Genomic DNA, 14430 nt, shown 5'->3' with positions numbered 1-14430 from the left:
TCCCTGCTTTCCCTTGCCGTTCCCTGAGCTCAAGCAATCCTCTTGCCTCAGCCTTAATGTATGTAAGTGTAGGGTAACTGTGCCTCTATGTAATAGTTGGGACATACTAACCATTTATGAGTTTATCTGAAATTTACATTTAACTGGCTGGACTGCATTTTTATTTGCGAAATTGACAATTTTATCAGATCTCTTCCGAGAAGGTTGCATCCTGAAGGGAGTAGGGGTTGAGTGACGCGTGCGTGTAAAGTCTCCTACGCAGCGGAATGGTATGTACGAAAAACCATAATTTTGTATGGTTATTATTTATTTGCAGTCCTGCTTGGCCGGTTGAGTTATTGTTACCAGGAATCTCCTTCGACCAGGCCCACCCCACCCACGTCCTGCTATAGTCAAATCACGCATATCTCACATTCCAAACCGCGCCTCCAGTACCAGAGTCTGAGTTTTGCAGACGGGAAAACTGAGGCTCTGGGGCGGGGACAAGAAGGAGCCTCAGATGGAGACGAGTCAAATTGGTGCGGGCGGGAACGAGCACCAGAGAGCGAGGTGGGCGGGCAACAACGATATCCAGAAAACAACACGGGCGGAGACAGGAAGCAGAGAGCGAGGCGGGCGGGGTGAAACGAGAACCAGAGAGTGACGCCTGCCGTGCTGGGAAGGAAAATTGAGGTTCGGCTCGGGCGGGGACGAGAAGCAGCTTTCGGGCACACGAGGACGGCGGCCGGCGCGGGCGGGCGCGGCCTTTGTCTCCTCCTCCCGCACGCTCAGCGGCTGCACCCGCCCCATGAGCCCTCTGGCCCCCGGTACCCGGGCCGCTCGCAGCCCCTGACCTGACCTGTCCTCGCCATGGCCGAGACCACCTCCGGCTCTGGGGGTACGTCCCTGGAGGGCGAGCGTGGCAATAGGCCCCCGCCGGAGGGCGAGCCTGCAGCCCCGGCATCCGGAGTTCTGGGTATGTGTGCGGCAGCTGGACCAAACAGGGTTGTAGGTGCCTGGGGTACCCGCGTCGACAGGACGGGGAGGAAGGAAGGTTGGGGTCAAATGTCTCTGGCTTGGTGTCCCGCCGAGGGGCCGGCTCCAACTGGCAATGCGGCTGCGGCCGGGCGGGCAGGGCCGGGACAGTGCGGCGGGCGGGGGTCCTAGTGCTGAGATGCAGACACGCCCCTCGGAGAGCCCCAGCTTGGGGTTGCGCCCCCGCACCCTGAGGCTGCAGGATCGTGGCGGGGCAGGGATGCGATTGAGAGAGCCTCCCCGCGGAGGACACAGAATTACATGGTCCTGGGTTCAAATCCCAGCTCGACTGTGTGACCTTGAGTGCGTGACTTAAAGCCGCTCTGGGCCTCAGTTTCCTTACCTATGCAATGGGGGTAAGAACCGCACCCAGTTCATGGGGCTGCTGTAGAGACTCGCTGTCATAATGTGGTGAGGTGCTCAAGGCTGCTAGTGAGCGCCTCATCTATTGTGGTTTTGGAGGCGGAGCTGGGCCTCAAGAATGAGTAAGATTTGTAAAAGAGGACCTGGGGGAGGGCATTCCTGGAGGAGAACTCGGCTGGTGCTAGGATGTGAAGGGAGGGAAACAATCGAAGGCCAGAGTTCTCAGGGCTTTGAATACCAGGCAGAATGTTGAGGAACCCTGGCTGGGCCTGGAAAAAACAAAACTGGAGGCAAGGTCGGGTCCCAGAGTGGCCTGACCGAGGCCTGCCACGCCGCCCCCAGATAAGCTTTTCGGGAAGCGGCTCCTGCAAGCAGGTCGCTACCTGGTGTCCCACAAAGCATGGATGAAGACGGTGCCTACAGAGAACTGCGACGTGCTGATGACCTTCCCAGGTACCCACGCACGCCCGCCCGGTGCCCAGATGCAGCTCTCCTGAGCTCGGCTCCGAGAACGGGAATATGTAGGAGGCCTTGGGCCTCCGCGTGGCCAGAGCCATCGGTCCCTGTGCCCCTTGGCAGACACGACCGATGACCACACGCTGCTATGGCTGCTGAACCACATCCGCGTGGGCATCCCCGAGCTCATCGTGCAAGTGCGCCACCACCGCCACACGCGTGCCTATGCCTTCTTCGTCACCGCCACGTATGAGAGGCGAGTGCCCTGTCTCTAGCCTCTTTCTGAGCCTGCCACTCGGGTCCCCGCTCTTCCAAGTGCCAACCATACTATCCAGCTGTCCTGCATTTGCCCTGAATCCACCAAGTGCACCATCCTCAGCTTAAGGATGGTAAGTCAGGGCCTCCCTTTGAGCCCACCTCCCCTACCCTCTCTACAGCCTACTCCGAGGGGCCGACGAGCTGGGTCTGCGCAAGGCAGTGAAGGCCGAGTTTGGCGGGGGCACCCGCGGCTTCTCCTGTGAGGAAGACTTCATCTACGAGAATGTGGAGAGTGAGCTGCGCTTCTTCACCTCCCAGGTGAGGTCCAGTCCCCCGCGTGCACCTGGGGTATGTGGTGGGCTCCCAGAGCTCATGTCCTATCACACTACAGGAACGTCAAAGCATCATCCGCTTCTGGCTGCAGAACCTGCGAGCCAAGCAGGGCGAGGCGCTCCACAACGTGCGCTTTCTGGAGGATCAGCCAATAAGTGAGCAAGGCGGGCCCAGCCCTCCAATCGCAGGCACAAAGCTATTAAAGGACAACCTATCGGGGAAAGAGGGTGGGGCCTATAGCCAACCAGTCAAAGGTTGACAAAGAGTTGGGCAACCAATGAGCTGAAGGGGCGTGGCCCTAGGCTAGAATCTGGGAGGATTTGAAGGGGCGTTGTCTTAGCGAGAGGGTGGAGCTTATCGTGGGGGTCCAGACGAGGTTCTTTTCCCCATCTAAGAACACAGAGAGGCAGGGACCACGGACAGCGGCTCCACATACTATGTGGTAAAGCCCTGGGCCTTGGTTTCCCCTCTAGGATACAAAGCTGCCACAAGTTCTAACAGCGTCAACTTTGTATGATTCCTCAGACATTCGGGTCCACAAACTAATGCCAAACAACTTTATTTAAAAACATGGTACCGGCTCGGCGCCTATAGCTCAACCGGCTAAGGCGCCAGCCACGTACACCTAAGGTGGCGGGTTCGAATCCCCAGCCCGGACCCGCCAAACAACAATGACGGCTGCAACCAAAAAATAGCCGGGTGTTGTGGCGGGTGCCTGTGGTCCCAGCTACTTGGGAGGCGGAGGCAGGAGACTCGCTTGAGCCCAGGAGTTGGAGGTTGCTGTGAGCTGTAATGCCATGGCACTCTACCCAGGGGGACAGCTTGAGGCTCTGTCTCAAAAAAAAAAAAAACATGGTACCCCATTAGTACCACACCTTCTGGATTCCCTGTACCCTTATCTGCCTGCCCCTGCACTTCCCAAATTCTAAAGGAGAATTGAATGTTCTGGCCGTGCAGAGCTCCTTCCCTGAAAGAGCTTCTATGTGTTTAAGAGCAAGCAAAAAGCTGGTGACTTGGGTTTCAGACAAAGGAGGCTGGATAGGCTGGGCTCAGGATGGAGGAACTGGGGTCACCTGTGCTCATTCCCCCACAGTCCCTGAGCTGGTGGCCCGTGGGATCATCCAGCAGGTGTTCCCAGTCCATGAGCAGCGCATCCTGAACCGCCTCATGAAGTCATGGGTGCAGGCCGTGTGTGAAAACCAGCCTCTAGGTGCGGCTTGGGGGTGGGGGTGGGGCAATTCCAGCAGGTAGGCAGGAGGCGAATGGGACATACCCTTGTTCCCTGGCAGATGATATCTGTGACTACTTTGGTGTGAAAATTGCCATGTACTTTGCCTGGCTGGGCTTCTACACGTCGGCAATGGTGTACCCAGCTGTCTTTGGTTCTGTCCTGTACACATTCACGGAGGCTGATCAGGTACCAGACAGAGTCCAGGCAGGGACTGGGGGACCCAAAGGCACCCTCTGTATTGGTCTTAGCCTGGTCAACAGCTCAACTGTCCTCCACCTCCCACAGACAAGCCGAGATGTGTCCTGTGTGGTCTTTGCACTCTTCAATGTGATCTGGTCAACGCTGTTCTTAGAAGAATGGAAGCGGAGAGGTGCTGAGCTAGCCTACAAGTGGGGGACACTGGACTCACCTGGGGAAGCCATGGAGGAACCACGCCCCCAATTCAGGGTTAGTCAAGGGTTGAATTCAAGGTCATGGGAAATGGGGTAAAGGAGAGAGGATGCATTGGGTGGGAGACACTGCAGGAGCAAAGGCAGGGAGGGTGTGTTCTGGAGAGGAGGAATGGAAGCTGAATCTGAGGGACTTGGAAGGGTGCACTAGGCAGGGGCCTGGAGAAAGCAAAGGCATGGCAGAAGGAAGCTGCGTTCTTAAGATCAGGAAGCATTGTGTGAGGCAGAGGTGGCCCCTCTGGTCTCTTGATGGGCCCAATCCCTGCCCATCGTCAGGGGGTGCGACGCATCAGCCCTGTGACTCGAGCTGAGGAATTCTACTACCCACCTTGGAAGCGGCTGCTCTTCCAGCTGCTAGTCAGCCTCCCCCTGTGCCTGGCAAGCCTCGCCTGTGTCTTCTTGCTCATGCTCGGCTGCTTCCAGCTGCAGGTGACCCCTGACTCTCCCACCCTGCCCTTGAACCCACTGGGCAACCACCTACCCAGATCCACTGGGGTGAGCCATAAACCCCCTGCTCCCACAGGAGCTGGTGCTGAGTGTGAAGGGGCTGCCCCGCCTGGCCCGCTTCCTGCCCAAGGTGGTGTTAGCCCTGCTCGTCAGTGTGAGTGCCGAGGGCTACAAGAAGCTCGCTGTGTGGCTCAACGACATGGGTACGCTCTCCCTCCAGGAGGGTCCTGCTCCTCACCCCAGGGAGGAAGGTCCCCACCATCTTTTGGGATTCCTGCTGCCCTTGGGGGACCAGGACTGCCCATTCATTCTCCACCTTGGGCCCTAGAGAATTACCGTCTTGAAAGCGCCTATGAGAAGCACCTCATCATCAAGGTTGTCCTGGTGAGTCACAGCGAGCAGGCAGGGGGATAGCAGGGAGGCTGTGGGTCTATGGGGGTGGGGGGAACACAGAGAAGATTCCTGGAAAGTAAGGCATAGCAGGATAACAACTGCCTATTTCCTTCAGTTCCAATTTGTCAACTCTTACCTGAGCCTCTTCTACATTGGCTTCTACCTCAAGGACATGGAGCGCCTGAAAGAGGTGAGACTCCCACTCAAGTGGCAGTGGCCCCTGCCCCATGGCAGCCAGCAGGGGCCAGAGTTGCTGCAAGGGGTCCAAGGGCTCTCCAGCCCCTCTCCCCTCCATCCTTCTCTCCTCTCTGTCCATCTGTCATCATCTGTGCGTCCTCTCTCTGCCTGTCACCCCCAATCCGTCTGTCCACCTGTCCGTCGGTCCCTCCACAGCTCCTGCTCGTCCTGTCCCTGTCCCAGAGCCTCGAGCGGCAACTGCGGGCAGTGCTGGTCCCGCTCGCAGCCCTGCGGTTCCGCCTGCTCCTCCTGTCCCTCCGGGGCCTCCTGCTCTCGGCCCAGGCCAAAGTATGGGCAGGTGGCGAGCCACTGGGGCCTCGCCAGGGTGGGCAGTGTGGCTATGCTGGGAGCCAGGCAAGCTGAGCTGAGGTCGCATGCACAGATGGGATCCGGGCTCAGCCAACTCTGCACAGGCATCTGGTGATCCATGCGGCCCTGGCATGGGCTGAGCCTACTAAGGGGTGGAGACTTGTCATGCCTGCCCAGAAGGGTAGCTCAGAGTGCTATGGCATGCCAGGCTGTGGTTTGGGGCCAGTGTAAACAGTGGCTAAGTGCTAGGGCCTGGGTGTCCAGACATGTTCACACATGCAGAGTTATGAATCAAGTCCAGTATGTGTGTCTAGGCACGGTGCTCCTGGAGAGCATCCTAAGAGGGTGGGTGCCCTGTCCCAGTGATCAGAGCCCCGCCTACCGCCCCCCCCATGCACCTCTCTCTGCCCCCTTCCTGCCCCTAGATGCTGGCAACACTGCTGATCACCCGCCAGTTCCTCCAGAATGTGCGTGAGGTCATGCAGCCACACCTATACCGGCGGCTGGGCCGTGGCGAGCTTGGCCTGCGTGCCATCTGGGAGCTAGCCTGTGCCCTGCTTGGCCTGCTGAGCCTCCGGCGCCCTGCCCCCCGCCATCTCGAACCCCAGGCTGAGGAAGGTGGTGGTAGCAGCTGTGGAGGGGGTCGCAGGTGTCTGAGTGGGGGCTGCGGGGCGCCAGAAGAGGAGGAGGAGGAGGCGGCAATGGTGGAAAGGAGGCCTACAGGAGAAGGTGGGGAAGGGGGGGATGGGCCTACGGGGTGCACAGAGGAGGAAGATGAAGAAGATGATGATGATGAAGAAGAGGAGGAGGAAGAGGAAGTTGAAGAAGGCAGTCTCCTGGACTGTGGTCCCCGGCTAAAGAAGGTCAGCTTTGCTGAGCGGGGTGCCAGGCGGCGCCGGCCTGGCCCAAGCCCAGAGGCTCTCTTAGAGGAGGGGAGCCCCACCATGGTAGAGAAGGGGCTGGAGCCTGGTGTGTTCACGCTGGCTGAGGAAGATGATGAGGTAGAGGGTGATCCCAGCACTCCTGAGCAGGACCCCTCAGCCATCCTGCTCCGTCGGGCGGGAGGTGAGGGCCGAGACCAGGGTCCTGATGGTGGCCCAGACCCAGAGCCCGGTTCCAGCAACAACTCCACGCAGAGGCAGAGACGGCAGAACCGGTCATCTTGGATTGACCCTCCTGAGGAGGAGCACTCACCCCAGCTCACCCAAGCAGAGCTGGAGAGCTGTATGAAGAAGTACGAGGTGAGGGTGTGGGCAGGGTACACAGTCCAACGGTAGAGGCGGTGGCGGGGTTGATAATAGGAGGGCTGGGATGCTCCTGGAGGGGAGGCCCAGCTAGATGGAACAGGCTGGCCAAGGATGAGGAGAGGCCCTGGGTCACCATGGGTTGTCTGAGGGAGGCAGGCATTAACAGTGGAAGGTGGTCCAGGGGAGGAAGCGTATAGGTCTGACATTCACTGCCCACAGGACACGTTCCAGGACTATCAGGAGATGTTTGTGCAGTTTGGCTACGTTGTGCTTTTCTCCTCTGCTTTCCCTCTGGCTGCACTGTGTGCCCTGGTCAACAACCTCATTGAGATTCGCAGTGACGCCTTCAAGCTGTGCACAGGGCTACAACGGCCCTTCGGCCAGCGTGTGGAGAGCATCGGCCAGTGGCAGGTGGGAGGGAGGCTGCAGGCTCTGAGCCATGGCCTGAAGGGAGCCAGGGGGCAGCAGGGAGGATCTGGGGATGCAGGAAGACCCACCGGTCTCCACCTGAGCCCCTCCCTCACCACCCAGCAGAAGGTGATGGAGGCCATGGGCGTCCTGGCGATCGTGGTCAACTGCTACTTAATCGGCCAATGTGGACAGCTGCAGCGCCTGTTCCCCTGGCTGAGCCCAGAGGCAGCCATCGTGTCTGTGGTGGTGCTCGAGGTAGGGCTGATGGCTGGGGCCAAGGGGGAGCTGGGCAGCAGGAGGGCAGTCTCAGAGCCTGCAACCTCCTCTCTGCTATCCCCACAGCACTTTGCTCTGCTCCTTAAGTACCTCATCCATGTGGCCATCCCTGATATCCCAGGCTGGGTGGCTGAGGAGATGGCCAAGCTGGAGTACCAGCGCCGTGAGGCCTTCAAGGTATGTGAGCCAGGCCAGGTTCACTTCACTAATTTGCTCAGTGGGGCTTCGGATCTCAGAGCTTGGATCTCAGATCTTGGATCTTGGCAACCAGTTCCTCAGTGTAAGGGCAATTGCACAAATGACAGTGACAGGGATGATCATTAGTGTTCACAATAGCCTGGTCACTTCCAGTATCCTGGTGGCATCCAACACCAGGCTGGCCTTAAGAACATTCATCATCTGCCTGCTCTCCTGACAGCACCCGCATTGGGGGCAGGGATACAACAGATGCTTCTGGAAGTCTAGCCTCTTCCTCATTCCTCCAAAAACTGCAGTGAGTAAGGACATTGAAATGGTGCTGGTGCAACTGAGAAACTAAATCTTTTTTTTTTTTTTTTTGTAGAGACAGAGTCTCAGTTTATCTCCCTCGGTAGAGTGCCATGGCATCAAACTGCTCACAGCAACCTCCAACTCCTGGGCTTAGGCGATTCTCTTGCCTCAGCCTCCCAAGTAGCTGGGACCACAGGCGCCTACTACAACGCCTGGCTATATTTTTGTTGCAGTTTGGCCAGGACTGGGTTTGAACCCACCACCCTGGGTTTATGGGGCCGGCACCCTACCCACTGAACCATCACTCAGGTGCCACCTGAGAAACTAAATCTTAAGGAATTTAAATTTATATTAACAACGGCTTGCCGGTTGGATGATACAGACTGTAGTCAGCTCTAGTCACAGCTCTTTCTGGTACATGGCTGGCCAGGGACAGAGTTGGTGGCCAGTGAATGTTTTCTTTTCAATTCTTCTCAATTCTCAGAAAGCACTGGCATGGGTCCAGGGATGCACATAGCATCCAATAGTATTTGGATCTCTTACCCCCTTTCTCAAAGAGCCCCGGCATGGGCCCAGGGATACAGTTGGCATCCAATAAGTGTTCCCACTTCTGTGGACTGCCCTGGCTCATAAGTGGCCACAGCTGGCGCCTGCTAACATACCCTTTCTAATGGCCTGGCTCTACCCACAGAGACACGAGCGCCAGGCACAGCACCGCTACCAGCAACAGCAGCGGCGGCGGCGGGAGGAAGAGGAGCGCCAGCGCCATGCAGAGCACCATGCCCGACGGGAACGTGATGCCACCAGTGACCGGGATGAGGCGAGAGCCGAGGGCTCTGGGCTAGACCCCACTGCCTCTGAGAAGGGCCCTGCCAAGGCCAAGGGCGGTGGGGCAGGCAGCCATGGGCCCGAGAGGCCCAAGCGCCCAGGGTCCCTATTGGCACCCAACAACGTCATGAAGCTGAAGCAGATCATCCCACTGCAGGGCAAGTTTCTGTCTTCAGGGGCTGCATCCTCAGTGGCTGCTGCAGGGTCCAGCACCACTGCCCGGCCACCTCCTGCCCAGTCGCCCACAGGCGGTGACACACGCCTGCCAGCCTTCCTCAGCTTCAAGTTCCTCAAATCTCCCGAAACACGACGGGACTCTGAGCGCAGCCACTCTCCACCCAAGACCTTCCATGCCGGAAAGCTCTTCCCCTTTGGTGGGGCCCGGGCTGAAGCCGGGTCCAACGGGGCAGGTGGGCAGGCCCGGCCAGACGGGACCCCCAGTGGTGGCAGCAGCCGAGCCCAGAGGAGTGGGTCAGTGGATGAGGCCATGGCTGAGGAGCTGGAAGCCCCCCGGCCCGAAGAGGAAGGCTCAGGTCATAAGCTTTAACTCGGGGGTGGGGACGCCGGGCCGGCTTTGGGGTTAGGGGTGGGTGGCCAGGCCTGGGAGAGAGGCCAGAGGGGCCAGAGGACCTGGTCTCTGATATGGGTGGGGACCTGGGTCCATAGTACATGGAGTCAAAGCCTTCTCCTTATCTCTGGGCCCTCTGACAGCCTAGAGCCCTGTGCCTACCCATCATATCCAGGGAGGGACACCAAAGCCCACTGTCCCAGTACCCTTCCCAGGGCATCCCCATCATGCTGCAGTGGCAGGAGAGATGAGGACGGCTCCTTCACCACCTGGCCCACCCTCTCCTGCCCCCACAGGCCCCCATACCCAGCTCACTCTGGGGGACATGGACCCCCAGGCCTCTATGCAAACCCCCATCCTGCAGCCCAGCTGTTCAGGGAGGCCTTCCTTGGAGGTGAGGTGCTGGGACTTACGCACCAGAGGAGCACACAGCATCCAGCCACAGGTTACACTCATGTGTGTGCTGAGCAGAGGTCGAGGGCTCACTGCCTCCAGATTCCCTGTCCCTACCACCTCATCCACGCTAACCCCAGCCCCAGGGAACCTAAGAGGTGGCAGCAGTGCAGAAACATAGATCAGAAGCCAGAGGGACTTCCTCAAATGTCATTTTTCATGAGGATTGGGTGGAGCCTGTGCCCAGAGGCAGGGGTTTTTTTTTGCACCCAGAGATTCTCACCCCATCTCTGATCTGAAGCAATAAGGCCCTTCATGTGCCTGGACGTCCGGGAGGGAGTGCAGGAAGGGTCGCCAGCCCGGCGGGGTCCGGCACAAGCGGCATCCCCCCGGAACGGCCCCTCTCGCCTCCGCAGGGACTTCGCTGGCCCCCATGGGCACCCCTGCCCTCCGTACCCGCTGCAGCCAGAGCCCTGCTCCACCACCGCCGCCAATGCTGCTGCCTCGGCCCCCGACGCCACCTGCCAGCTGCTGGCAGTGGGATGGGCCGTGGGGCTGTGGGAGCGAGGGCACTGCGCCTCGCCAGGCCATGGCCGCCGAGTGCCCACCCTGTGCCCTGACCGGGCCCCCACCTGCCCTTCAGCCCCTGCCAGGGGACGCCAGCTTCTACAGTCTCCCGCCCCCAGTGGCCACCTCTGATTCCCCTGAGCCCCAGGCACCTAGCCCCAGCCCCAGCCCCCAGGCCGTATGCTGGCCCAGCGGCTGGCATTAGCTCCACCCTCCCTCTCTTTTCTCATATGCAACATCAGTCATTCACAGAGGTGGTCGGCCCAGAAAACGCAAAATGCGCTTTGGCCCCTGATGGGCCCCAGTATTGGCCAGTGCCACCCCATCTGCCGTTTTCCTTGCTACCAGTATGGGGTAAATGAAAGGAAACCCACAAACCCAACAGAAAACACACACACAGAATAGGCAATTATTTATTTGTTTTTAATTTATTTTGTCATATTTTTGTAAAACGGCAGAAATGCAATAAAAAATATATTTCAACAGTACCAGAGGTCAGAGCAGTACGGGTGCTCAAGGGAGTTGGGGCCTGGGGTGGGTACCCTTCACGTCCTGGTACACACCATCTTGGCCCTTAGGGGCCTCCTTCTAAGAATTGGGTCTTGGGGCCATAAATAGAAAACTCCACATTGCACACCTCTGAGACAAGACGGCCCAGATTTTGGGGCTGACTACTGCTCTGGCTTCAGCCATCAAGGCAAAGGAAGAAATCTCAAATTGCAGAAAAGTGTCAGCAATTTGGGCAAAAGGCTTGTGTCCTAAATAGGCCTCAGCCTCAGACAGGGACAGAAGGTTGGTTAGGAGGCAGCATGTTCTGGCACGCTTGTCTCCTGGAACGCCACCTGGGGTTCTAGGGTAGCAGGAAGAACTTGAGGTGTGAACATCAGAAGGCACCTGGCACCACTGACCCTCAGAGTCCCAGAGTTGCAATACTGAAATGACACATCTGGGGATCCCCAAAACAGACACAGGATAATGTCAGGGAGCAGTTAAGATGTCCCACTATGGGACAGATGTCAGACCCAAGTCACTGGGACTCTGCTATGTGACTCAGCAATGGGAACACAAACTCTCAGACCTTTAGGTTTGTCTGGAAAGGCTAAGGGCTCAGAGCCTGATGTGGCTGTGTAAAAGGGTAAGGCCGGAGGGACAGGCTGGAGGAGCCAGTGTGCGGAAGGGGCACTTCAGGAGGCTGTGGAGAAGTCAGGGCACACTGAAGGCAGAACAGGCTGTGCAAAGGCAGATGGGTGTGGGAAGGCTGAGTTTGGGGTCTGAGGGAATATCGGGGTCTAAAGGGCCCCAAAGGCAGGAGGGGTGGGGAGACACCGGCTTAGGGGCCTGGGCTCCATCCAAAGGCAGTGGGAGTCAGGGAGGGCATATGCCCAGGGGCCTATCATGACAGGTCCAGGAGTTGTGGGGGGAGGTGACAGGGAGACTTAAGTGGGACAAAGCCATCGACCCCCACCACCACCCGAGGGAGCTGAGGAAGGATGGGCCACCTGGCAGTCACAGCAGAGCTGGGTTGATAGCAATGACAGTAGACAGAACCCAGCCCCTCAGAACGGGATGTGGGGACCAGAAAGGCCTTAGCAAGGGGAAGGGTGGGGTGCTGTCTGCTCCCACTCTGCATTCTGGCCTTCAAAGCTGAAGTCCCACTATCTATCTCAGTCACTAACAAATGGTGATGCCACAAGCTTGCCCAGTGTCAAGACTAAATCCTGGGACTGGGCATTCCCAGCTGGTCTGTGAACCTCTAGGGAGCTCAGTCCCACCCAGCATGATCAATCACTGTCGAGCTTGTATTTCCAAAGCATCTGCCCTGGGACTATAGGTATCCACAACGTAGACACCCCCAACAGCTGCGAAGCAAAGCCACTTGGCCCCATGACAGAGCTGGGTGGCTGCACTGGGCCAGGGCTGGCTCCACCACTTCTTACATGTGTGACAGGAACCAACCCTAGCATCATCCATCCCTGGGAAAGCTAGGTAGGCCCCTCCACTCTGTAATGTGGCTCAGACACTCACCACCTCCAAGGCCCAGAGTACTCAGCTCCCAAAGCCAAAATCCAAGAGCCTCCATGCCCTCTACATCCCCAGGCTCAGACCCAAAACTAGCACACCCTACTGGGTGAGGGGCTCCTGTGAGTGGCCATGGCACTTAGTATACCTCCTCTCTGACCCTGGGCTGGCCACACAGGCCAAATGCTGTCTCTGCTGTCACCACTGGCCCCTAGGCAAGGCTGGACCATCCCCACAGTGGTTGGTGAGTGTGCTGCCCTGCTCAGTAGTATCCTGTGCACGGGACTGACCCCAGCTCCATCTTCGGTACCACAGACTGTCTCTCAGGGAAGATGTGGTCTTCAGGGCACCTTGACAGGGGAGGCAGAGGGGCTGTTCCAGGCAGATCTTGACCTTGAAAATGGTGACTGCCGCAAGCCCACCAGAGAATCCAGCCGGTGGCCCCTGAGGCCCCAGCACTGGGGCCCTTCTCACTCCTCTTGGTGATGACAGGATGCCTCTGTCCGCTGGGGCTGAGGTATGTGGAGCAAAGACTCAAGGTCGAGTAGGAAAGATCCTTTTATTGGGGTGGACACGGAGCACACACTAGTCCATGATAAAATGACTTAAGAGTAAGATCCAGAAGGGCCGACTTCTCCCCTGCACAGATGCTCAGAGTGAGGTCTGGGCATGGAATAGTTCCCGGTGGAAGTGAGACAAGGCCGAGTCTCAAAGGCCTGCACCGGTGGGTGGGAGGGGGGAGAAGGCTGCTCAGCTGTCCAGGGGGCAAGGCAACCAGCCTCCACCCCTGCCGCCCGGCCACAGCAGAACCCCCAGTGTGAAACCCTCACAGACAACTCTGGTTCTCTGGAGGGGGGGCGGGGCAGGAAGGAGGAAGTGGCAAGGGGCAGGAGTGGGAAGAAGGGTGAGGAACAATGTTACTGTTGTTTTTTTTTTTTAAAAAGCATCTAGCAACATCATACTACTGGGTCTGACATCCCCTTTAACCAACGCTTGATACATGTTACAGCATAAATAAAAACTCAAGGAAAATAAATACATCAGCTCCTATGAGGTTGGAAGTGGTATGGACGGCGGGGTGTGGGTGGGTCAGCAGGGAGGTGGGTGGGGTGCTTACACACGGTGGACAGGCAGGCGGGCGATCGAGGAGCAGACAGGGCCAAGGCACCTGTAGGGAGTGAGTCTTAAGTGTCCTCGTGCATGTCTGGGCTGTCGGTCCGTGCCACCTTGCGAGGAGGCGCTGAGCTCTCGCCTTCAAGTTCCACTTGCTCCTGGTCTCTCTTCTTGGCGGCGTTCTGGGGGATAGAGGAAGACAAGGCTGTGAATCTTGCTGCCAGCTCAGATTCCTGTAGCAGCATCACAGAGCTGGGCCTGAAGTAGGCCAATGTGACACCAGGAGCCCTGGTGAGGCACCCCCCCACCCCCAACCTCAACACCAGGATCTGCCATTAAGCTCTACTCAGAGCAACCCTTGGACCCATGGCCATTGACAGGAAGGTGTTCCCTGGACACTTCTAGGGCTTACCACCACCATTTGCAACAACCCACACACAGACAGTTTCTCAAACACTCAGAACAGTGATCCACCAGCCTGAGGGCAAAGAGTACTCAGGAGGCACCTGGAGACATTGTTATGGAAGAAAAAAGTACTCAGGTCTGGGAAAATCCCCTTTCCCAGCTGGGGGAGAATCAAAGCCTGAGCAGCTGGGGAGGAGGAGGGGTGGGCCCTAGTCACTGTCAAATGTTCAATGTTACTTGAAAAAACAGATTGATCACTGGGCATGGTGGCTCACACTTGTAATCCTACCACTCTGGATGGCCAAAGCGGGTGGAATGCCTAAGCTCAGGAGTCCAAGACCACCCTGAGCTAGAGGGAGACCCCGTCTCTCAAAATAGCCAGCAGGCATTGTGGCGGGCACCTGTAGTCCCAGATACTTGAGAGGCTGAAGCAAGAGAATGGCTTGAGCCCAAGAGTTTGAGGTTGCTATGAGCTATAATGCCAGGGTGACAAACTGAGACTCTGTCTCCAAAAAGAAAAACAGAAAAAGAAAAAACAAATTGGCTCAGCGCCTATAGCTCAACCGGCTAAGGCGCCAGCCACGCACACCTAAGGTGGCGGGTTCGAATCCCCAGCCCGGACCC

At 57.9% G+C, this 14430-nt stretch overlaps 2 protein-coding genes across 3 annotated transcripts in view; one reads left to right on the top strand and one right to left on the bottom strand.

The window, feature by feature from the left end:
• Window positions 1-625: 625 nt before the first annotated feature.
• ANO8 (anoctamin 8) lies at window positions 626-10756 on the top strand. Its single transcript, XM_003796543.3, has 18 exons — window positions 626-955; window positions 1720-1830; window positions 1957-2089; window positions 2271-2409; window positions 2483-2579; window positions 3518-3634; window positions 3714-3841; window positions 3941-4102; window positions 4381-4533; window positions 4628-4754; window positions 4880-4935; window positions 5060-5134; window positions 5916-6731; window positions 6957-7148; window positions 7272-7403; window positions 7491-7601; window positions 8605-9274; window positions 10119-10756. Exons 1-18 carry the CDS (start codon window positions 850-852, stop codon window positions 10472-10474), a joined length of 3681 nt encoding a protein of 1226 aa, XP_003796591.1. The 5' UTR covers window positions 626-849; the 3' UTR covers window positions 10475-10756.
• Window positions 10757-12828: 2072 nt separating this feature from the next.
• DDA1 (DET1 and DDB1 associated 1) overlaps window positions 12829-14430 on the bottom strand; it is a 10245-nt gene continuing 8643 nt past the window's right edge. For both annotated transcript variants that reach the window (XM_003796542.3, XM_023517189.1), the window contains exon 5: window positions 12829-13583. In XM_003796542.3, the coding sequence (XP_003796590.1) occupies window positions 13473-13583 (111 nt within the window). In that variant the 3' untranslated portion in view covers window positions 12829-13472. The remainder of the gene's footprint in view (window positions 13584-14430) is intronic.

The sequence above is a fragment of the Otolemur garnettii genome, unplaced genomic scaffold, assembly GCF_000181295.1.
Source record: "Otolemur garnettii isolate 467f Iridium unplaced genomic scaffold, OtoGar3 scaffold00105, whole genome shotgun sequence".
Classification (NCBI taxonomy): domain Eukaryota; kingdom Metazoa; phylum Chordata; class Mammalia; order Primates; family Galagidae; genus Otolemur; species Otolemur garnettii.
This window is presented reverse-complemented; position numbering and strand designations above follow the sequence as displayed.

Coding starts and splice junctions, on each gene's coding strand:
- ANO8 (XM_003796543.3), top strand. CDS start 850: ATGGCCGAGACCACCTCCGGCTCTGGGGGTACGTCCCTGGAGGGCGAG. Junction 2,090..2,270: donor GTCACCGCCACGTATGAGAG/GCGAGTGCCCTG, acceptor CCCTCTCTACAG/CCTACTCCGAGGGGCCGACG. Junction 9,275..10,118: donor GCCCGAAGAGGAAGGCTCAG/GTCATAAGCTTT, acceptor TCGCCTCCGCAG/GGACTTCGCTGGCCCCCATG.